This window comes from Dermacentor albipictus, chromosome 3 (assembly GCF_038994185.2).
Source record: "Dermacentor albipictus isolate Rhodes 1998 colony chromosome 3, USDA_Dalb.pri_finalv2, whole genome shotgun sequence".
NCBI classification, from domain to species: domain Eukaryota; kingdom Metazoa; phylum Arthropoda; class Arachnida; order Ixodida; family Ixodidae; genus Dermacentor; species Dermacentor albipictus.
Window position 1 is genome coordinate 5,118,879 of NC_091823.1, and position 25,589 is coordinate 5,144,467.

The window sequence follows — 25,589 nt, forward strand, 5'->3', positions numbered from 1 at the left end:
ATAGCGACAAAGCTCCACAATAACTCGAATTTCAAATACCATCGTGGCCTGGCTGTTGCCGTCGCCAGGCCATAGGCATGTTCACCTGAAGTGACCACATGCGCATCCATCAGTGGGCTAAGTGTCCTTTTATTTGAAATTTCGGATGTTTGCATACTTCTACTTTATTACTGTCGCAGTTAAACTTTGCCTGCTTTGAGGCGCGCCTGTGTCAGATAGCTCACAGCATCACTAGTTGTACAATATCTATGATTCAGTCTACACGATGTTTCCGGTTAGAAACCTCCCCCAAAAGAGCGACCAATATGCAAGAACCCCTGCACTTTCTGGTAGATGTGGCAGATTTCATGGCACCACCATGCCATAAGGTATAATGGTGCTGTTTCTATTGCTGCAAACATGCTTATTCTGTTCGAGTATCTTTAATTTATCAATTAGCGCACTTAAAATATCTGATCATTTTTCTACTATATACTATATGTTGTAAATATGTCTATGCACCCTTTGATTTACCAAGAAGTAATTAGTCCTCTGCTTCTCCTCTTTGCACCACGCAGTTAATACAGTTGGTTCATTTCACTATAATATTGTTCTGTTCGATTATTGTCGCTGCTCTTTAATATTCCATCAACAAGAAGCAGGCATGAAACAACATGATACCAATAAAATTTTCTTACGTAGCTTCATGTTGCAGATAGGCGGCTGCAGTGACAAATTTACTTGTTACTTTTAGGAAACAGTGTTGAAGCAAACAGTTTTCCAAGGTAAAATTACACTTGGTACTGGCCAGCAAGAGTCATGGGTGCGCGAAAGCAAATAAAGTCATTAATAAGATGTACTGTACAAACTTTCTACAACAAAAACTTGGCGTCCACGCAACAAATGTCCGCTCGCTAGCAGATGATGCACTGCACAATGACAGCAAAATGGAAGACGTCGTGTTGTATAATCAATGCCTCAAATATATATACATCGCAAAGCATTACAAGTACAAGTTTGCAGTTGAAATAAAGCACCACAGAAGAGCATACATGTACAATCAGTGTCAGCGCTGCAGCGAAAGTATGTCGAATATGCCATGGAGCTCGTCTCCGCCCCAATAATGATGATAATTATGATTTATTAGCACCCCTTTGAAAAAGGGCGGTGACAAATAATCACCTAATCTGCTTGGATTAATCAGGTATGCTACAGAATCTAGTTCGTTCGCAGCACCCTCGCACAATTTTTCGTCATGTGGCACTTCAGCGGGAGAGTGCCATCCGACCTATTTAACCTTATTCTAGTACACTCTAATATCGATAGTAGTCTCTACTGCATCATCCTTTTTGGCTGTTGTTCAGGTGTCACCTGTGTGGCCAGCAGAATTTCACTTTTTAATGTATTACATGCCCCATTATGTGAAAATATGGCAGCGGCGTGACCATGTGATGGTACCAAAAATGACCAACAGCGTAAAGAGTAAAACACATCAGAAATGCTCGGATTCATGTCAAATTTCTCAAGGAGGTTCCTGTATACAAGTTAATTACCTTGAATAGAAAATTTGGCACATTTCAGTCTGGGTGGGAATCAAACCCAGGTGCGAAACGATCACGCTTTCCTGACGCTACAGTGGCTCCACGGTTCTGGCTGACTAAAGGTGTGCATAGTGCATGTGTCACTGCACATGTCACTTTGGCTGGCTAATGGTATGGCCTAGTGCGTGCGTCATTGAGCATGTGATGGCACAGCCAATAGGGAGGAGGTGGCGCCACGTTATGAGTATGTAAAATGAGTGCGTTGACATTTTGAGGTCTACAAATGGTATAATGCTTTCGCATTCCCCCACGTAAGCAGTTTTAGGTGTCTCTGCTGAAATTATTTTTTATTTTTTCCTCTCCAACAATCACAAATAACCGCTTTTTTCACAACTAGACGCAAACGAGCTGGCTCACGCAGTGAAGCCTTTCTTTTCATTTCTGGGAGACGAGAAGAATGAAAGAAAAAAGTATCTTCTCTAGTTGGCGCAGTGGGAACCTCTGGCCTTGCTGTTCCCATGTATTTGACGCCTACGATAGCTACTACTTTTAGCGTGAAAAAGACAGGGGCAGCATGAAAATATAAGCATCAGTGCTCACACACCTTGCATAGCCATGTCCAGTCACCACCATAGTTGTACATCAGTGAAATTTGTGCTTGCCGCCGTTATCCAACCCAACCTGCTAAGTCTATATGGTAGCTTGATTCTGCGAAGACTAACCAGCCTATTTTAGAGAAGGCAGCTCCTCATGCTAAAATTGAGCAGATGGAACACGATAGCATTTGCACCTCCCTATCAGTGAATGGCACCAAGGCAACCAGTAGGCAAGCTCTCCCAAGTAACCAAGGGCCTAATAAAGAAACGACAAAAAATGAAAGTGTCTGACTCAAGAGATAATATAGAATTCGCGGAACTGATCAACAAGGCAAAAATAAGCGACATTCGAAACTATAACGTGAGAAAGACTGAAGAAGCCGTAAAAAATGGACGCAGCCTGAAATCAGTGACAAAGAAATTTGGCATAGGACAAACCAAGATGTATGCACTAAAAGATAAGCAGGGTAACCTCATCAGCAATCTCAAAGACCTAGTAAAAGCAGCGGAAGAATTCTATACTGTGTGAGGTCTGGGGTGGGATTCTCACACCGTACTCTTGGGACAAAGGAACGACAACACAGTAGTGCAAACAATCACAAGGGCATTTATTGCACCTTTCATACATCAATGCCTGCTAGCCGAGTTGCTATCCACAGAACATGCCGATGGGCGCGCGACAAATCTAGAAGTCCGATTCACCGCATCCTCGCGAGCGAATATGTTCGCCCCATGCTGGATCCCAGCGCCTGGTCGTTCGCGTATATGGTCACGCGAATCGTGGCGCGTTCGAAGGCGGCCACGCGAGACGGTCTCGCCGAAGCATCGGTCGGTGCGCGGCATGGCACGTCCGTCCCGCTCGCTTCCCGAACCCCCAAGAGAGAGTGCCTTGTCTTTCCCGAACCCAAGTAACCGCGCAGCGGCGCGACGCTCGCGCCATCTCTCGGACTGCGCTTCAACCACATCGACCGCGCTGACGTCACGCAGGCCACGCGGCGAAGCGGGACCACAGGAGACGCGCTATGCGGGAAAAACATCAGGGGAGGCGCGAGGGTCGCGCATCCCCACAACTGTACCCAGAGGAGTCAGGATACCGCAATCATAAACAGCAATGAACAGGATACAAAAACTCCTCCTATAACTAGCGAAGAGGTCGGAAGGGCCCTGCAATACATAAAACAAGGAAGAGCAGCACGAGAAGATGGAATAACAGTCGGTTTAATCAAAGATGGAGGAGACATAATGCTTGGAAAAGTGGCGGCTCTCTATACAAAGTGTCTATCGACTGCAAAGGTCCCAGAAAACTGGAAGAATGCAAACATTATACTAATCCACAGAAAGGGAGACGTTAAAGAATTGAAAAATTACAGGCCCATTAGCTTACTCCCAGTATTATATAAAATATTTACCAAAATAATCTCTAATAGAATAAGGGCAACACTGGACTTTAGTCAACCAAGGGAACAAGCTGGCTTCGGGAAGGTTTACTCTACAATGGATCACATCCATGTCATTATTCAGGTAATCGAGAAATTTGCAGAGTATAATAAGCCACTCTATATGGCTTTCATAAATTATGAAAATGCATTTGATTCAGTAGAGATACCAAAAGTCATAGCGGCATTACGTAACCAAGGGGTACAGAATGCTTCATAAATACCTTGGAAAATATCTACGGAGGTTTTACAACTACCTTAATTCTACACAAGAAAAGCAGGAAGATACCTATAAAGAAAGGGGTCAGACAGGGAGACACAATCTCTCCAATGCTATTCACTGCGTGCTTGGAAGAAATATTCAAGCTATTAAACTTGGAAGGCTTAGAAGTAAAGATCGATGGCGAATATCTCGGCAACCTTAGGTTTGCCGATGACATTGTTCTATTCAGCAACAATGCAGATGAGTTACAACAAATGATTGAGGACCTTAACAGAGAGAGTGTAAGAGTGGGATTGAAGATTAATTGAAGATTAATATGCAGAAGACAAAGATAATGATAAATAGCCGGGCAAAGGAACAAGAGTTCAGGATTGCCAGTCAGCTTCTAGAGTCTGTGAAGGAGTATGTTTACCTAGGTCAATTAATCACAGGGAACCCTGATCATGAGAAGGAAATTCACAGAAGAATAAGAATAGGTTGGATCGCATACGGCAGACATTGCCAGCTCCTGACTGGAAGCTTACCATTATCATTGAAAAGGAAGGTGTAGAATCAGTGCATTTTACCAGTGCTGACATATATGGCAGAGACTTGGAGACTGATAAAGAAGCTTGAGAACAAGTTTAGGACCGCGTAAAGAGCGATGGAACGAAGATTGCTAGGCATAACGTTAAGAGACAGAAGGAGAGCGGTTTGGATCAGAGAGCAAACGGGTATAGGCAATATTCTAATTGACATCAAGAGAAAAAAATAGAGCTGGGCAGGTCATGTAAAGCACAGGTTACATAACCGTTGGACTATTAGGGTTACAGAATGGGTACCAAGAGAAGGGAAATGCAATCGAGGACAGAAGACTAGGGGGAGCGATGAAATTAGGAAATTCGCGGGCGCTAGTGTGAATCGGTTTGCGCAGGTCAGGGGTAATTGGAGATCGCAGGGACAGGCCTTCGTCCAGCAGTGGACATAAAACAGGCTGATGATGATGACGATGATGATCAGTGAATGGACACACATTCACTTAATTATAGGAACATTGCAGTTTTGATGATGGCACTCCTGCTACTTTTCCACTGCCCCACCACCACTTTATGTTCACAGTGTCTGCCGGTGGCACAATCTAGCAATAGTATTATACAATCCTCCAAATACCAGCTGCACCTCCCACTCACAGGTCCTCATGCTATGCCTGAGCACCAGTAAAGCGATATCATGATGGCATCGTTTATTTCAATTACTATGCACTGACACTGCTTCGTTAGAGCCACCTAGATACAGAGCAATGTGGAGGAAAGCACTGTGCAACCACCACCACTCCTGCTGTCACGTGCTTCTGTACACCACTCCACTGCACCACCATTCAACCTCTGTTTCTCTCAACTTGCTCAAGGCTCTGCAGAGGACAATGCAAAGTTTTGATTTGCCTAATATTACTTTACTAAAACCCTTGTGAGGGTTTGCATTTTATACTGGTATCAGGATGGGCTCACCTACGTATTTGACACTGCCTCTGGAGAGGTTTTATCTCAAAACATCTTGACACCTTTTTTAAAATTTGTGTAATATGTATAAAACTCGCACGTTAAAACACTTTGAATCAGTGCAATAGCCAAACTAAATAAAACAGCACAAAAACCTTGAGAATGGGGAGGAGGAAGAAGAGAAGAAGATAACAAAATATGTTATCTAAGGCATCTCAGGAAGTAAGCAGGAAAGATATGGCATTCGGAAAGATGTTTTATGAATCAAAAAGATGACTGCTTCAACCACTGAAACTTGCTTGGACTTGAAAATATGTCATCTGTGGTTACTGGAACGAACAATCGTATGCCAAATTCCATACATGTTCATACCACATGTTGTACTATAATAAGAAATTGTAGCTCTAACACCAAAGCATGTAGTTTTTGTGCAGCCTAACAAAAGGCAATGGGCACTAAGACTCGTAACTGGCTCCAACATGTCATGACCATGACTTGGGATATGTCAGAGCCGGTTGTAAATTTTTTTGTCAATTGCTTTTTGCTAAGCTGCACAAGAAAGCCAAGTGCTCAGATGCTCATATTTCCATTTGCACTGAGTTCACTAAACCAATACGTCTGCTTAAGCAAGCAAGCAAACAATACTTGAATGCAATGCAGCAGTGGTATTATGAAGCAATAAGAAATATGAGAAGCAACAAAGTGAATGACAATGAATGCAGCATACTTTTTTTTCATTCACTAGTTTCTGTCCAGCAAACAAAATGATAAACCCTCAACTAAAGAAAGGCAGGTGAATATGGCATTGAAGTATTAGCTGGCATTGTTAAGCTAAAAGAAGTATCACTCAAATGCACTATGTTTATTAATAATTACAGGCAGTGCTCTCCACAATGTTGGTATGGAAGCATAATAACTCACCTCTGTACTCGTCGGGGTGCTGCTCAAATTCCTTGCAGAAGGCGAGGAACTTCATGAGCATGCGTTTCTCCACCACAGTCACATTTTTGCAGCTGAACACATCAGCACGTGAGCAGGGTACCTGCTGCAGGTTTCCATTGTGCATGGTCAGAATGCGGGTCAGTGCCTTGAACTCAGCATAGCGGGCAATGTTTGAGGAGATGAGCAGCTCCACAAGTGGGCCTCGGCTGAACAGAAGCTAGAATGCACAATGTGGTCAGGTGAGAGCAGATGCACAACAAGAAGGTGCATCAGCTAGAGGCACAGGCTATCTGATGCAGCTACATTCAGACCCACGAGTACCTGTGCATATTCCAAAAGCAAGGTCACCACAATCATGCATCAATCACTTTTTGGCTGTCAAGACCAGAGCTCTTCAATCATACCTGTCGTGAATCTCCACAATGTGGACAGAGTGAATGTTGAAAACTACAGGGGCTTGCTATTTGTTTCATCACCTAAGGAGGAAAAGACTATAAAACGAAATTTTCCCCATCACTGCAACAAGAAACAAAAAGTCTAAGAGTACTTCCAATTGGCACCAGCTCTTTGGTGAGCTTTTTCATTTTGAGCATCTATTAGCAGGCAACAAGTGCAGTCACCTACTGGTGGCACGTTAGTCAAATGACCCCAGGAGATTGATATTCAAAGCATGCCAAAGTTCAAAGCATGTTCAAAGTTTTGTAACTGGCAAGAGTGAAAAGCTCTTGCCAAGACTGCTTATTGCACAGTGCATGCAAGTGCAAAAGACAAGTTTAGCATTACCAGTACGGGCTGATTTCAGGCAAGACAGAACAAAGGGAAGTTTTGTTCGCGTTTTTAATTGTCCTGCTTTTATTTGTATCGGTGTCCAATGACCCACATCTATGATCCCAAACCTCCCTTTGTCTAGAAGAAGAGTTTAATGAAGTACAAAAAAATTGCAGACAAAATAAAAGTGAATGCCAAGTTTGCACCCTGCCATTACAGCCAAGTCTGGTAACACAGCTTAAAGGGGCCCTGAAACACATTTTGAATATAATAAAAAAATGTGCCATTGTGGAAGTCCATCTTAGGCAGAAGCTATTTCTGTTTTGCAATCATGTGTTTTATTTTTAAAGTGAAGCTTTCTTTGAAATTAAGAGTTTGACAAAATCTCGGCTGGTCGGGAAAAAACAGCATAATAGGAATAAAACACAGAACGACCGAAATGGGGTTGCCAAAAAATTGTTGAACGTTTCGGTTTCCACACGGAAGTCTCGCTCACTGAGCTGAGAGGCAAAAAACCTTCAGCTTAAATCTGCGTCCATAATTTTGGCCGGCGCCTAAAGGAGCACATGATTGATGTGAAAAAGAAAAGAAAGTCACTTCCAGTGCACTCGTTGAACACGCAGAAGCCAAGCAACACGATTTGAACTGGAGCCAAGCTTAAGTCATCGCCCAAGAAAAGAACTGGACAAAGCGACAGTATCGTGTATTTCGGATGCAAATAAAGTTATTATTATTATTATTATTATTATTATCTGGAATCCCTAACTATCCAAACAGCCACACACACGCTTAATCGAAACGATGGCAATCTCCCACCAACATACGCAAGATGCCTGAAGCAATTATTGATGCAGATTTAAGCTGAAGGTTTTTCGCCTCTCAGCTCAGTGAACAAGGCTTCCATGTGGAAGCTGAAACTTGGATCGTCTCTACAACGCTAAATACTTCTCGTCGATGGACCTCAAGTCTGGCTACTGGCAAATAAAAGTCGATGATAGGGATCGCGAAAAGACCGCCTTCATCACGCCAGACGGCCTCTATGAGTTCAAGGTTATGCCATTTGGAGTGTGCTCGGCGCCTGCAACGTTCCAGCACGTGATGGACACGGTTTCAGAGGGATTGAAGTGGCAGACCTGTCTTGTTTACTTGGATGACATCGTCGTCTTCGCCAGAAATTTAAACGATCACCTTAAGCGGCTTGCGACAGTGCTAGAGGAGGCCATCAAGTCATCAGGGCTTACACTGAAGCCGGAAAAGTGCCGCTTTGCTTACAATGAGGTTCATCTGGAAATAAGTGGATCATCGTGGTGACGGACTATCTCAACCGCTTCGCTGAAACTAAAGCTCTACCAAAAGGAAGCGCAAGTGAAGTGGCGAAATTTTTTGTCGAGAACGTCCTGCTGCAGCATGGTGCCCCAGAAGTCCTCATCACCGACAGAGGAACGACCATTAGAGCAGAGCTCACCCAAGCCATTCTGCCATACAGCCAGACAAGCCAAAGGACGACAACTGTCTACCACCCGCAGACGAATGGTCTCACGGAGCTCCTGAACAAAACCCTCGCCGACATGCTAGCAATGTACGTCAACGTCGAGCACAAGATGTGGGACGCAGTCCTGCCGTACGTAACCTTTGCTTACAACACGGCTGTTTCTAGGCCACGTCATAGGCAAATCTGGAGTCCGCCACGACCCGCAGAAGACAGTTGCCATCGCAAAGTTCCCGCAGCCGATCGACAAGAAGGCAGTGCGTAGATTCCTTGGCAGGTGTGCCTACTATAGGCGCTTTGTCAAGGACTTTTCACGCATCGCAGAGCCGCTAACACATCTAACCAAATGTGATGTCGAGTTCAAGTGGGAAACGGCACAGGCTGACGCATTTCAAGAACTCAAACGACGCATGCAGTCGCTGCCGGTACTTGCACACTTCGATGAGGACGCCAATACCGAAATCCACACTGACGCCAGTAGCCTAGGCCTCGGTGCCATCCCTGTCCAGAGGAAAGACTGACTTGAACGGGTGATATCTTATGCTAGCCGGCCGATGTCAAAAGCGGAAGGCAATTATTCTACAACTGAAAAGGAATGCCTCGCCATCTTTTGGGCTACAGCAAAATTCCGCTCTTACCTATATGGCAGGCCATTCAAAGTGGTCAGCGACCATCACGCGTTGTGTTGGCTAGCTAACTTAAAGGACCTTTCAAGACAGCTGGCGCGGTGGAGCCTCAGACTGCAAGAATATGACGTCACGGTAATCTACAAGTTCGGACGAAAACACTCTGACGCCGACTGCCTATCACGTGTCCCCATTAATCCCCCAACGCAAGACGACGAGGACGATGACGCCTTCCTTGGAATAATAGGCGTGGAAGATTTCACTAAGCAGCAACGAGCAGACCCGGAGCTAAAAGGCCTCGTCGAGTATTTGGAAGGGAACACCGATGGTGTCCCCAGGGCATTTAAGCGCGTATTGTCTTCGTTCACGCTACAAAACAACCTGCTCGTGAAGAACTTCTCACCAGTTCGCGCCAACTTCCTTCTTGTTGTTCTGTTAGCGATGCATCCAGAAGTACTGCACGTCCTACATGACGATCCAACCGCTGGGCACCTCGTATTCTCCCGGACGCTGTCGAGGATACAGGAAAGGTATTACTGGCCGCGTCTGACCGCCGACGTTGCCCGTTACGTCAAGACATGCCGAGATTGTCAGCGACGCAAGACACCACCGACAAGGCCAGCAGGATTACTACAGCCGATCGAACCTCCTTGCCGACCATTTCAGCAGATCGGGATGGATTTGTTGGGACCGTTTCCGACGTCAACATCTGGAAATAAGTGGATCATCGTGGTGACGGACTATCTCAACCGCTTCGCTGAAACTAAAGCTCTACCAAAAGGAAGCGCAAGTGAAGTGGCGAAATTTTTTGTCGAGAACGTCCTGCTGCAGCATGGTGCCCCAGAAGTCCTCATCACCGACAGAGGAACGACCATTAGAGCAGAGCTCACCCAAGCCATTCTGCCATACAGCCAGACAAGCCAAAGGACGACAACTGTCTACCACCCGCAGACGAATGGTCTCACGGAGCTCCTGAACAAAACCCTCGCCGACATGCTAGCAATGTACGTCAACGTCGAGCACAAGACGTTGGACGCAGTCCTGCCGTACGTAACCTTTGCTTACAACACGGCAGTGCAAGAAACAACACAGATCATGCCGTTCAAGCTGGTTTACACCAGGAATCTGACGACTACTCTAGACGCCATGCTGCCGCACGTCTGTGACAAAGAGAATCTTGACGTCCCCACCTATCTCCAGCGCGCCGAAGAAGCCCGACAGCTGACACTACAACCTTTGACGACGCTACGTTGAGTACCAGCCCGGCGACCATGTTTGGGTTTGGACCCCTATACACCAACGAGGACTGAGCGAGAAGCTTTTACGCCGCTATTTCGGACCATACAAGATCACCCGACACATTGGCGCACTCGACTATGAAGTCGTGCCGGACAGCATTTCGCTATCACAGCGGCGGCGCTCACGACCTGAAATGGTTCATGTTGTGCAACTTAAGCCGTTCCACCAGCGCTAATGAACTTTAGACATCGCATAGCTGAACTTTTCTTGGATTGTGTCACCTTGGGCTTTGTTTTTTGTTGTTTTGTTACTTTTTTTACAAGTGACCTTTTGTGTTTCACTCTCCTGTTATGTTTGTAGCATCGGGACGATGCCTTTTGAGAGGGGGGTATTGACACGTGAACTCGTTTATCTTTCACGGGTGAGCGCTTTCAAAGGGACACTAAAGCGAAACAATAAATCAGTTTATACTAATAAAGAATTGTTTGAGAACCTTGCAGGCAGTCATCTCAAAATAATAGTTTCATTATTCGATGAGAAAATAAAGGTCGAAGTATCAGTATTTGAATTTCGCGCCGAAACCCCGACGCCGGTACATCAGTGTGACGTCAGGGACTCCGAAATATGTTTTCGCATTTGGGCTGCGTTGGCTGAGTAAAGGTTCCCGAAACTTGCCATGTTGAATATTTGGTTCCTTTAGAACACAATGTAGTCAATCTGTACCGCTATATATAATTAGTAGGCCCAGAAGATGCCATCAAAATCCATGACGTCACAGCGACCAGGTGCGGGAACTTGAAGGAGGCGTCGCCACCTTTCTTTCATTGTGCACTTTTTCTGGCTTACCAAGCGTCTTATCGTGGTAAGAGTGGTGTTTTTGGTGTTGTAGAAAGCTAATCTACTGATGCAGAAGAAATCATTTTTCTCTTTAGTGTCCCTTTAACGTCTAAGAAATGTTATCGCTCAGTGAAGGACGCATCTACACGTATCGGATGTTTCTAGAATGTTATCGATGCTTCTATCCGCTGTCTGTTATGCCGAACCTTGTGTAATGTGATTGCATGTATGTGCAACGCGAATAGTGTAGAACTTTGTAGAAGGCACGTGGGTCCCAGCGGTTACTCTGGAACATTCGACGACTGATCTATAAAAGCCGACGCACTTGACCCGCTGATCAGATTTTGACGATCGCCAACTGTGTTCGCCGCTGTCGCCGTTCCTTAAGTGTAGCCTGTTTTTGTTGGCACAGGTTCGCCCAATAAAAGTTAGTTTCGTCTTTCACAGTATTGCTACTGTGTTCTTCATACATCACTCCACGTGACAATATCATACAATTAAATCTGTTACTGATCATATTGTCCTTAACAATTAATTTGCTGACTTCTGTAACTGGTCCAAAGCATGGCAAATGAATATCAACTTTTACAAAACTGTCTTTTACACGACGCTCATGCCCTTCCTTCTTTGCCTATGCCTTTAACAATATTACTTTAAATAGGGCCTTCGAATTCAAATATTTAAGTATCCTGCTAACACACGATTTGTCATTGTCAAAACACATTGATGTCACCTGTAGCAAGGCCTTTAAAAGACTAAACCTACTTACATCATACGCTGCGTATTGCTCCTCAAGAAACTAAACTCCCTACATATAAGACCCTCATTCGCCCCATCCTCGAATATGGCTGCGTTGTATGGAATCCATACAAACACTGCGACGTCAAAAAACTAGAATCAGTGCAAAAAAAGGAAGTGCATTTTGTTTGTAGGAGATATGACAAGGAATTTTCACCATCTAACTCTCTTCCCGTACTTGGTCTTACTCCTATTACAGAGCATCGCAAACTTGGATGCCTAAAATTCCTTCACACGTTAATCCATTCTCCTCGTCTCTCCTCTCTAGATAAATATTCTACTTTTTCCAAACCTTCATGTACAAGGAGTCACCATGCGCTAAATATCTCAACCCTTTTTGCCCACACTCATTCCTTTAAAAAGTTTTTTTCCATCAACAATTGAAGTCTGGAATTCATTACCGGGCAACATTCGTTCACTATCACTGGAACAATTCATGCAAGCTTGTTTATAAATGTTTGTGTGTTTTTTATGCATCCCACTCCTGCAATAGCCTCATTGTGACTGCAGTATGTATAACAAACAAACAAATAAATAAATAAATAAATAAATAAGCATGGCATCAGGCGCGTACAAGCAAACATGAACACATCTCACTCGATGACCGTGCACACACGCTGTCAAAACGCTTGAGTGAGAAAGCGCAGCAGCAGCAGAGAGCAAATTGACCTTCGTGCTGCCTGTCGCTTCAACGCAAACTAAGCGGTGAGAACACAGCTCACACAAAGCTATCAGCACTTGGTGCACTCTGTCCCTATCGCACTTTCTAGATAGGGCCTGCGCCATACGCAGCTGCCACCTGAATAACCCCCCCTTCCCTCCCCTTCCCAGAGTGCATTTCGCACAATGGAAAATGGCATACTTCCTACCTGCTTCCCTGCAAGTGCGAGACTGAGCCACCATTACCGGCCCACCCTCGCATGCTTTTACTCGCACATACAGCACACAGCAACAATGTTATCGCCCTTGGACTTTATACACAACATCACAGTAACGCCGACTGCAAAAATGTGCCTGGAGTGTCCATATAATTGCTATCGCAATAGAACTAGTTCTAGAACGCCTGATAGAAAAATCACTTTAGCAGATGTGATGTGCAATACATTTACCAAAAAGTGGCAAACTAGATTATTATCACAACAAAGTTAGAAAAATTATAAACATCCCAAATTTCATGCAATACCACAAAACACCACATGACAATATGCCATAGCTACACTGTAAAGTAGATTTTAAGCATTTTATTTTATATATGAAGATGTGTTGCATAAAACATGTTGTATAATTCTGAAGGTAGAGCATGTGGAAGCACACGTGCTCATCTTCCCCCGCGTCGTCGCGTCGAGAGCAGGCATAGACACGGGAGAGGCGCACTACGCCCTCTCTCGATTCTCCCTCGCTCTCGTGACGTGCGCGCACCCTTCCTCCCTGACTCGCAGGCAGGTAGCTGACGGGTGAGGAGGACATTCCCCTCGCCCAGGTAAAAAGGTACAAAACAGCACGACCGGGGGAGACCCTCTCTCTCTGACGCCGGACCCCTAACCTGCCGGACTGGAGTACCTGCCGTAACCTCGTTTGCCTGACTATCCCAGGCAACGAGGCCAGCCTATTTATTACTATTACAGAGAAGACGTCCCTCTGCCAGTGTTCTTTATTGCTGATAGCAACAAACGTTATTACAGTTGACGCCGCTGGTTGCCTTATTCGTTCGAACCCAACGTAGCTGCGATTCCCGCGCTACGAGTTGGGAGTTCCACAAAGCGACTGCTTGGGGCTAGATCCGGAGCTCGCCTTCAGCCCTAGCCACACACAGAGTGGAACCCTCACAAGCAGCATGTCCACAAGCAGGCTCTACATCAATTCCCACTGCGTGCCCATATGTCAAGTTGAAGTGGCTAAGACACACCATTATAGTTGACACTTCTTTTTATCATGGTGGTGCATTTTGAGTGAATTTTCATAAAGCTTTACTAACTTACAAACTAAATGCATTAATTTAAAACTTTATATGACTAGTTAACTCTTTAGCCCCCAATCCCGAGCTGTGCTCGTTGCAAGGAAGTTGCACCAATGTCATCAATGAGGAGTCCCACTCATTCAACCCAACGTTGCGCTGCTCCCATTGCCAAAGACGAGCTACAGTCAGCATTGAGGAAATGCTGCCATTAAGAGTAGCTTCTCTTTTTCTTTTCAAATTTTTGTGTTAATTGTGACCAGCAACCAATCAAGTAACATATGTTGAGAATCAAAATGGCAGAAAAAAGTATGACTACATAAAAATTTTGGATATTTTGTATGTTTCTGGGGGTTAAAGGGTTAGAACTTTCCATGTGTTTACAGGTTTTAGATTAATTTACTGAAAAGCAAGCACAGCCCCTTAAACATTTTCTTAAGAAATACAAACCTCTCGTTTTAGAATGAACTGTTCATGGAACACACAGGCTGATGTTGTACGTTATATTCTGAATGCTGACATGTACCAAGCTGAACACCAATGATAGCCAGCAAATATCTTGTACTGGCTGTCTCCGCTGTCATGCACTGGGTTTGGAAAAGAACTGGGTGCTTCAACGAAACCAACTGTGTGCATAGAAACTTTAAAGTACACTGGCCAAGCACATGATGAGACCCTGCTTCATGAAATCAAAATGAGAAACTCACCTTGGGAGCCAGGTCTAGGTTAAATTTCCGTGAGAGGTTCAGCAGCTTCTCCAAGGACCATAACTCCTTGACCTTCTCAGGCTCCCTTCCACTGGCACTTTCAGAGTTGCTTCCTTTTGCTCTAGAATCTTGCTCCTCAGTTTCTTCATTCAGGCCATCCGATATGCTTTCTGTGTGCTGTGTCGCGCTACCATAAGTAGCATCAACAGAGCTTCCAGCACTGGCCACAGTGTGGTAGGCAGCACTGACATCCTCACTCTCCACAGCCACCGCAGGCTCGTCACTACCACTAGAATCCACTAGGTCAGCAGCAACCACACTGGAATGCTCTGTGCTGTCTGCGGAGTAAGGGCACGGACAGCTGGCAACCAGATCATCTGCCGTGGTACTCTCAGTCGATGCCGAGTGCACTGGTCCCTCAGCAGCAGAGTTTTCTCCAGAGCTGGTCTGCAACTGCAGCAATGCTGGTCCAGCTGGAGGGCAGTCCGCAAGCTTTTCTGGCCTATACAAAAACAGCAGTTCTGTTGACACTGCCATTCCGAATTATGCTCACATTACCTCCTGAATGCTCACGCTCTCCTGAATGTGCAGTTTAAAGGTGAAAAGGCTCAGAAGACTTCTTGGTCTATTGCTCATGATGTCTGAAATGCAGTGCCTCTGACAGTGCATATTCCTATCAGGCATATTTTACACGATTAGCTTTGCTGCTTAATTCTAAGTACCACTTTGGACCTTTCGCCAACAATGAACAATGGAAAATGTGCCTGCCAGGTGACTCTTCCATTCTTTCAAGACTTACAGTATGGCTCAAGCAACAACACACCCCTCCCACTATTATGAAAAGTGAGCTTTCAACCTCTGCACTAAGCATGCTTTTCCAAGTACAATGACACCAGTCCTCCACTAGTGTTCCTTCTTTTTTTGCTGATGGCTCAGCCTTCTCAATCTGCATTAAACCACATCATATTTCCTCCAGCAATGACTCTTCCTCCACCTGCTTCTGTGCGGAGCACATGCTCAACTCCCGAGATACTTTGTCATTTTCATATTACAGTGAAAACTCGTTAATTCGAACTTCAATAATTCGAATTTATGGATAATTCGAACTGTACGATTTGGTCCGGCCAAGCTCCCCAGAAGTGTATGTATAAAAAAGCCCGTTAATTCGAACGCAAGAAGGTTCCCTCACGGATGATTCGAACTACGCTCGCCTGGCACACGGCCAGAGAAACGCGCCTACTGCCTACACACAAGGCTGTATTGCCTCCAAAACGGAGAGAATGGCGAGAGAAGGCAAAATCGGAAAAAAATCTAACCGACGCGGGGTCAGCCAAAAGGCAGCGGCGGCTGCCGCCTCTCCGTTCTACGTAACCTCCGAGACTTCATGCCCGTTGCGAATCTCGGAGGCTTTGCAAATCTTGTACAGCTGCTAATGTTGTGCGGAGATGGCACGGCAAGCGTCATCGTAACACAGCGAATCAAGTACGTCGCAGCTGCGCTTGCAATCAAGAACCAACGAATCAGGGCCTTCGCCACCTTCACGTGTTCAGCGTCTTTGTCTCGGCAGTCTTCATCGGTTGTTCACCTCTGTTTTCAGATTAGGAGGTATCGGCCATCGCGATTCATTGTGATGGTGTTAAGCCTCGGCTAACGTTCGTTTCGGTGGACATCGGTAGTGTGGCACAGTCGGACCCAGAGCTTCCACTTCAAGATGGCGTGTGCCCGCGGCACACGCCATCACTTTTTGACACGCCAAATTTCCGACATGCCCTACCGCTTCCAAATCGCAGTGTACTGTTGCTCTCCTTCACTTTCGTTAGTTCGAACTTTCGTTAATTCGAACTGAAGCGGCTTCCCCTTGCGGTTCGAATTAACGAGCTTTTACTGTATAATCAGGCCACACAATAAGTAGTAAACGATATCACACAGGTTATACTAGCTTTCTTGCCACCCCATTCCCGTTATCCTCAGTTTGACTAGTGTACAGATTGTCCTCACTTTGAACAATGCTATGTAGAGTATGAGTATCTAATAATCACTTACACATTCACGATCTCTTTTGTATTGAAAACTGAAGTGTGGTTCTGAGAAGTCAAGATTAGTCTTTCACCAGGCCCCAGTGGAGTCTGAGCCAGTGGCTCTGGTGGCAGCGATTCATTCTGTAAATAATGAATGCAGACAGCTGTGAATGCACATGCTTGCTGAGTGAAAATGGCAAATACTATCATGAACAGAGATGCCTGCACTCCTGTCAGGATATTCGAGAAGACGGGAAACAGAGGGACTCGGATTTTTGTTAGTCACAACCATATAAAGCCAACAGGCAATGAAGCCAAGGAAAGCATAGGGGTAAATTAGCTGTGGTTGAAATTGAAATGTATAAAATAAGGAAGAAAACAGAAATGAAAGTAGACAAATAGCGAGGGTCTCGAATCTGGAAGCCTTGGTGCCATCAGGTAGCATGCACGGGTTTATTAGCCACGTGCCTGCTCTCCAAAGTTCACGTGCTACACGATGCCACTGGGCAAAAAAAAAGGGTGTTCCACATCCGCCTGCCATGGCTCTGAGTGGCACTGGCAAGCACTCCCAGGGCTAGACCTAGTACACATAAATACCCAAGCTGGAGGACAGATTGATGGCCCTCACTGTAGCACAATTGGTAGTGCATAGTAGTGCATCACACGCATAATGCAAAGGTTTGGGTTCAGTATTCATAAGCAACAAGTTATCATTTCGGCCACTTTCATTTCTTTTTTTCTTCATTATTTTCTACATTTTAGTTTCAACCACAGCTCATTAACACTATGCTTTCCTTGGCCTAATTGCCTGTAGGCTTTATATGATCCTGTCATGACACTGTACTTCCTTGCCATATCTCAATTTAAATACATTGCAAAACTTTACTGTTCCACGACTGAATTTGTGTGGTCCATGCAAGGAAAATGAGATAATTTCACTGCATTGCATGGCAAGAAGGCTAGCACACTGACTCACCTGTGCGAACATCCACTCCCGCAAGCTGCTTAAGTTGTAGCTAGCCCAAAGGCCACCATAATGAGCTTCTCTGGAATGTAAGGTAAAGCAAATCCATTTAAGGCAAGACACAGCACAAAAGAATGGACTCCTGAAGCACTGGCCACATATTAATGTAACTTAAATAGTAAATTTTACCACACTATAATAGTTGCAAATAGCCAAATTTCGAATATTAGTAAAACAGTCCTTTTGAATAGAAAGGACTGTTTTAGAAAGAAACAGAATTCCTATCCAGTAAGAGAAGCTGCTATTCGAAATTGTCGAATATACGTTTCCATTTGAACATGAGGGTTTTAGAAAACCTTAATTAAACCTCGAGGGAGAGAGATCAAAGCAATTGAGGTCTGTTCCAACAGATTCTGTAAAAGAGCCGTTGCAGAGTTGTTGCACAAGGTTCTAACTTTGGACCGTTAGACCAAGTAATGTTACCCTAGGTCAATTTTTTGAAAAGTTGTGGCTGGTACTACAAGAGTTAAAGGGACACTAAAGGCCAACACTAAATCAATCTAAAGTGAAAGATTAGTGCTCGAGAATCTCTAAGGTGACAATATTATCGCGAATAGAGCCTTATAATCGAGAAATTGAGGTAAATGCAGGACATGATTAGAGACTACCCTGGCACATTCAAGCATTTGCCCATGACGAAAGCACTTCTGAGTTAAATTCTGTCACTAGTACTCAACTACTCGTTGCGAAAAACACACTCATATTGCATTATCAGATGAAATAAAATGCTACTTCTCCACTTTCATTTCATGTTTAGAAAAAAGAACTCGTTGAAATTTCCATTGACAATGGCTTGGGCGGTCAAAAGGTTTCATTCTCGCTTTATTCTGCACCACCTGTGCTTTTGCATTTCAATACTTTTCTGATCACGTAGTGCTGCGCTCGTTTTGCTGACTCACGAAACTCACACAAACTGCAAGTAGTACAGAATTCAACTTCCATGTGATGTTGCAGGATGCTCGTACGGCCTGCGCCACTTGACCAAGAAACAGCTGCAGCTGTGAATCCGCGGCTCTGTCTAGGCTTGGTGCCACCGTCTGTCGGCCGCCGTTTTACTCACCGACGGCAGCAAAGGGCAGTGGTGGCATATGCAACGGCACCACTTCCCCGGTTGGGTGGCGCAAGATTTGAATTTCGAAAAAGGTATTCGGACCCTTCAGAAACAATTTTCTCGTGAACTAAGTCTTTTTTTTTTGGCACGGAACAAGCGTTGCAAGGTTTCTGGAATGGTATTTAAACAGTCCACGTCGACTTAGCATTTGCCTTTAGTATCCCTTTAAATGACTGTGCTTGATTAGAAAATCTACCATTTAAAGATATACTAATTGCCTTCAATAATTTTGCCTCAGATTGCTTCAGAAGAATCTAGTATATGCAATTTTCCAGACATTTTTCTATATTGTGTTGTTTATTGGAAAGAATGCAGTTATTTAATGACACTACCTTTTCCCATCTACCACGGTGCTTATGAAATACCTTTTTCTGAAGTAATGAAACAGGCTAAATATTCATAAATCTTGCAGGGTATGAAAATAATAGCAATAATACCAATATCAAAAACGAAGCAAAGCAGCAGTGAAGTCATGTTTACTTAGCAGAGATATGCGACCTGAAACACTTTTCTAACTAATCATAGAATGGCCTCACTATTACAAGATTTCACCTTGGAAATCTGCTGCAAAAATGTTTCAGATACTATATAAGTGGAGTGAGAGGTAATTATTGCACCAATGTGCAGCTTTCTTTCTGCTTTCTCTTCACTAGTGCGCTGGAAGCTGCACAGGGGGGATAGCAAGGGGGCAAGGCCCTGTCAACCTCCGCCCCTCCATTTTTTTTCCCCCTTTATGACGCTACTTCTGGTTCAGGCACGTGCGGCGCTCTCTCAATGCGAGATAGGCGCTTGGGCACCTGCAGCTACATCACTTACAGAGACCAATCAGCGCACGTGGTTGTCTGATCATCTCACCGACGAGAATGCTCATCGCAGCACCCTACGGCAGCTGCAGTACAACACTAAACAGCATGCTGGTGCAGCAATCTCGGAGGCCACACTCAGCAGACACACTTACATGTAAATGGCATATGTAGGCTAGAAGTACAAGGATGAAACACTTCTTTAACTATTTTTGAGATCGCAGCCATGTGTATTTTCATTTAATTCAAAATTAGCAATAATAATATTACTGAGACTGTTCTCACAATCATGAAATCAGCCAATAACTGTTTGTGGGCTTGGCTGATTGCGACACAGCTGCACGACAACATTTCAAAAGAAGGGGCAAGCGATTTTTCACTGTTTTTGACATGAGATTGCAAATTCCCTGCTGCATGCAGTGCAACAATATTTTGCTCACATGTTCACAGGAGCCTCGTCTACAGATCAGCGGCGTTTTCTTATTAAACTAAAAATGTGTTTCAGAGTCCCTTGAATATGCGCTACATTGCTACAAAATATATTGGCATTCCAGTTCACAGATCCCAAAAGCGTGCCTCTGAAGTTCAAGACGATCTTAACAGGAACACCAAGGCATTTTATTGGAGATTCTGGGGACACGCATCTAGAAAGTGTAGCTAGTCTTAGCATTTCTGCTAAGCAGACATGGTTTCACTTGTCTTCAGTAAATATAATCGAACAAATTTCAGCCTATTTCAGGGACAGCTGCTGACCATTGAAAAGTGGAAAACATTGGCTAACGTTTCTTTTACAATATCTAGACAATCAAAATGGTAAACATACATGGAGCTGCAGCACGTCACAGCAGCACTCCAGTGTGACCCATTCAGATGCATGTTATGATTGAGCTAAGTGAGCCCAGGAGTGCAGATTTTTGGCCTAGTTGGTTCGTTGCTTCAATTGGTCACAGCACTGGATTGACATAAACAAGAAAGACAACAGGACGTGCGCTACAGCGCAGGTCCTGTTGTCTTTCTTGTTTGCGTTAATCCAGCGCTATGACTTCAATTTAAGTGAGCCCGGTTACTACATAGCTGAAAACAGCACCTGGAGATCTGAGACAACCAGAACAAGGGGGACATCAAGTTGCTCCCCTCTGCTTTTATTTTTTCATTACCGCGAAGTGGCATGGGCTCCCAGTTGAAAGCACGGTATTACTTATTGACCGTTTTTGCGAAGCAGTTTGCTCTATAGAAACGAGATGATGGGAACAGCGGCATACCGCTCGTTGCCTCAGCGAAAGTGCACGAATACGAAACCATTACCCCTTTTGTCCTGCTTCTGTACGATAAGTTGTCGGAAATGCAACTGGGTTTTCGCTAACGCACTATGTTACATTCATGTTGCAAAATGGGGAATGTTAGAGAGAAGACATGTGCAGTAGTTGGCTGAAGAAGTGTGGCTGGCATGTTAAGGAATGGAATTATTTTCTGTGTCCAAGTTCCCAAACCACAGCTGCATAAGGACTTGTCTGTTTTTCTGGCCCTTCACAATGCATGGCTTCCTTCGAGGACAAAAAAAAATCACTTACCCACTAGCATTGTATTGCTAACATCCACAAGAAAGACTTCGACCCCGGAACGTCTTGACAAGCGAGTACAGCTTGTTATACAGTGACAAAGGGAGTAGCGCCACTCCTTGGCATAAAGTAAGTCTCTCTCACATTATTTGCTTATGTCCACCCCAACTCGCATGCATGCAAACTTACACCCACTTCATCGCCAACTTATCAAGAATAAGTGAACGGGTGCACACAAGCATCAACATGTTAAGGCATGGATGACGACAGCTGCACCGACAGCACACTAATGTTCAAAACTGAACTGACTGAACGCTTTGTAATGGTCCACAAAGTAAGCAAATGACTAGCGATGATACGTATTTGCTACAAGCTATTACTACGTACAGATCACCTACGTTACAAGTCCTGTGCTACGTAAGAACAAATCTATCGCAACTGAGCACACCCACGACAGATCAGGCAGAAAATAGACAATCAGATAGTGATCGCATGGGCAACTTTACTGAGTCAGAAACATGGCAAGCTGCTGATTAAAATTGTTTGCTAAATAAAGAACGAAGCACAAAACACATTGATACCGATTCAATTCATAAGCTGAAAATTAGCATAGCTTTGAGTACTATTTCTAGCCTCACACTTAGTACAAGCACCATATACACTGCTTGCTCCATTTGGGCAAAGTGTAATGAACTATGAAAGCGCTTACATGTCCTCAGAAGCTGTGGCTAAAGCTCCCGTGTCATCCGCCCAGTCACCGTCTATGACATCCGCCAAAAGAGGTTTGCAGAGTCACACCAGCGTCATGTACAGTGCTCATGGATAAAACGCGACACGGAGCATTTAGTAGAACCCTGCAAATGTGCAAAGCATGCGAGAGCACCATGCCGTGTCGCAAGGAATTTGGTCACCAAGGGTGTCGAGGGCTCCGATGTAGGTGTACGTGCCAAAATTACGTCGATGTGACATGAACTGCAGCCAGTGGAAACGAAAGTATGCACATTACTTAGCCATAAATTGACGCATTTCATTCCGTGAGCACTGTACATCCATTGTAAACACAGAGGCAATGGGGGCAGCTGAGGCAAGCAATGGACGCATCACCACATGATCAAACATGGCAGCACCCACAAGATCGCCGTGAAAAGGGTCAATAGCAACATCTCATGTTGGCCACTCATGCTGGTAACAGCTAGCCTTTTAATAAATTTAATGACGGTGTCAGACGGCCACTTTCGATAGTGGTCAAGCCATTCTTCGAGCAAGCTGTCTCCCGAAGCTTGCTGAAAGGAGCCATTTGCGACTGAGAAATGCAATCCCAATCGGGCTCAATCTTGATTTAAGATCTGCTGTGTGACACCTGTATAAAACATTATGCAACAGGCTTTCTAAGGGTGGCAGACATGTGCCATTAAGATTGTAATTGTAATTTATTTAGCACAAGGGCTAGTCTGTGCTCGGTGACATGCTAGGCAAAACAGATATGCAAGAACCCTGGCACATGAGCACTTGCAAGCCTGCCACCCAGCGCAGGGAAAAAATAAACAAACGAACAAATGAATACATAATGACAGGAGTGAGCAAGTATGGGATGAGAAGGAAGTAGAGTATAATGCAAAGAAAGAAGAATGACACAAGAAAGGACAGAAGTGATGTGATGGTGATGACGATGGTCGGAAGTGAGAAGGAGAAAAGAAACAGCGACCCCATGACAGAGGCAGGTGGAGTCATAGGGAAAGAAGACTGGAGTGGGATCAAAGAGGAAATGGGGGGGGGGGGGGGGGCGAGGACGCACAATGTTATCACCAGCCTTTGAAACATGAAATGCGGGAATGCCTTGGAGAGCTCGTGGGACTCTGCAGATATGGTGGACAGAGGATGACACAAGGCAACTAGGATGGATTGGAAGCCCTTAATGGAAGCAGGGAGCAGAGACTCGCGTTGCCTGATTGTCTTGCTGTGAAGTGGCTCAAGTTGTCTGGATCTCTTGCCGACGCACATTGAGGGGTAGACAGCTGGCAGTTGTGGAGGGAGCCATCCAGGAGTCTGCAGAGCATGTAATCTTCGAATGTCCTTCTACACTTATCCACAGGGCACCAGAGCAACAATGCTAGCAGTGCAGGGTATGGCCTTCCTGCCCTGTTGTGAGCCCAAGCGCTGATAATTCGCAAAGCCCGACACTGGAAACCCTCAAGTCAGCCAATAGCATTATAGATGTCGTTGGTGAGGGGACTAGACAGCGCAGCAGTACTCAGGCAGGGGAAAGACCAATGCGGTGTAAAGGACTTGTAGTGCCGCAGTGCTTTGTGGCATGAGATGCGAAGCCACAGGTTTGCCAAGCTTTAGCGATGATGCCAACAACGTGTAACCCAACAACGTGTAATGAGAAGTTCAAGTTGTATGAGAGCGTTACATCCAATATGGTGAAGTTGCCAGTGGCTGTCAGTTGTGACTCGGTTATATTGTAGACGGGGTTTGAGTGTGCCTTGCTTGCAGTGAAGCCAGTGGCACTACTTTTTGAAGCATTTAGCGCAAGGCAATTTGTCAATGCCTAGCACTGAATGACATCGATCTACAGCTGTAGGTTTGCACTGTCAGATGGTAACATGAGGGGAATTGCAATTGTTGTGTCGTTGGCATACTGCACAAGTAGGCAATGCCGGGAGTTTGGCATGTCATTGACGTAGATGAGGAATAATGTTTGGCGAAGCACCAAGCCCTGAGGGACTCCTGATGAGACAGCAAACCAGGAAGAGCAGGCACCGCGATACAAGACCCGCTGGCTTTGGTACTGCAGGAAACGTACAAGATACCCAGGTGTGCAGTAGTCCTCCAATGCCCGTCCCCCAAGCTCCATTTTTGTGAGCAGATGGTCTATGTACAGCACATCAAACGCATTGGTGAAAACGAGCTGAATCAGATCCAGCAGGGTGCAGTTGTCCATATGGTCACTCAAGAAGTGTGTGATGGTCACTAATACTGTTTCACAGTTGCAATCAGAACGAAAACCATGTTGACACTCGGTGAGGCAGTTGGACTCTTCACGGAGGTTGAGGAGCTGGCTATTCAATACCCGCTCAAATGTGCGGCAAACAGTCGAGGTGTTTAATATTGGATGACAGTGTTTTGGATGATCTGGCCTTCCACTACCCTTGTGCAGCAGTGTGATGCCACGTCTCGGGAACGATGCCGTTGTCGATGAGCACAAGCTGGGAAAATTGCAATCGTTCCCAGAGGCAGCCAAGGAGTTTTAAATGAGGAAAGCTCACTTTAAATGAAAGAAGAAACACGCACGCGCGCCGCTATATGGTTATTCGATCGTTGAGCTGATGCCACAATATGATACAAAAAAATAATACAGAACAGAAAGATTTACGTGCTTACTTATCCAAATGTAGAACCCTCTGTCCAATTCTCGATACTGCGGCAGCTACAATGGATTCTGGCATACCTGCAATAAAACACAAAGTTAGCATAGTCAAATGAAAAAACACACTTAATTATCACAAAGGAAATATTGTAAGTTTGTCAAATGTCGCTTTTGTTGCGCAATGATCCGCAGGACTCTCCTGGTTATTACGAGCATTCTTAGCAAATGTTCGCAAGAATTATATTTCAATGAAATGAAGATCTATAGCAGAAGACGCGCTTGTCAAATCTTGATTTAGCTTTGACTCGCAACAGCAGGACTATGTGGCTTATTAATGCAATGTACAGCCGATCACTCTACTGCAACTAATCGTTTAACAAAATAAAACATGCCCTCAGAGACTTCTTGTAAATACATCAAGATCACGCAAAACAAGACTCGGTGCGGTTTCGGGTCTTAAAAAGAACACACGCACCTGTTCCAACGACGATTACATCATGATCTGCTGGAAGGTCATCCATTTGTTAACTTTGTATGGCCAGGCGTATGCGGTTTAAAATTACAACCACGTAGCAGTTGATCTAACGTCTACAGAAGCAATATTTCGGCGCTGACGCCACTGCAAATATTGTTCCAGAACCGCCACTGTTCTGCGCCGAGTTCGTACGACGGTCCGCCTACCTGGCGCACGACGCACCACATGTGGGCGATGAACCAATCTACGTAAATGTAATTCTTATTTGGAAAATAATTAGAACATGCCAACCAACAAGTTAAATTACCATGTATATTTCTTTTATTAATAAATATGTTGACAGGTGCTGAGGGAACGTGAATAAAAGTGTTGGGGCAGTGTAATATATCTAGGAGGCTATAATGGCTATGACTCATGGAGGCCATAGAGTTTCATACATAGAGTTGCTCACTACAACTATAGTGTTATAGTGAGAAACTCTATGGTTTCATACCATAGAGTTTCTAAAAATACCCTAGAGGGAAATGTGGCGCTAGTGTCTACGGGGGTTCTCATGAGCGTCGCTTCAACCTACATGGGAATGATGGGAAGTACAGGCTTCGGATTGACTTCGGTC

At 44.8% G+C, this 25,589-nt stretch overlaps 1 protein-coding gene across 1 annotated transcript in view; it reads right to left on the bottom strand.

The window, feature by feature from the left end:
- The window catches only part of Rep (Rab escort protein), a 51,712-nt gene extending 26,511 nt beyond the window's left edge, over positions 1–25,201 (bottom strand). The window contains exons 1-6 of the mRNA XM_065454339.1: positions 24,974–25,201; positions 24,513–24,579; positions 17,608–17,677; positions 16,657–16,772; positions 14,614–15,115; positions 6,175–6,412 (exon numbers count right to left, since the gene is read on the bottom strand). Coding sequence (XP_065310411.1) covers positions 6,175–6,412; positions 14,614–15,115; positions 16,657–16,772; positions 17,608–17,677; positions 24,513–24,579; positions 24,974–25,019 — 1,039 coding nt within the window. The 5' untranslated portion in view covers positions 25,020–25,201. The remainder of the gene's footprint in view (positions 1–6,174; positions 6,413–14,613; positions 15,116–16,656; positions 16,773–17,607; positions 17,678–24,512; positions 24,580–24,973) is intronic.
- Between the last annotated feature and the right edge of the window lie 388 nt (positions 25,202–25,589).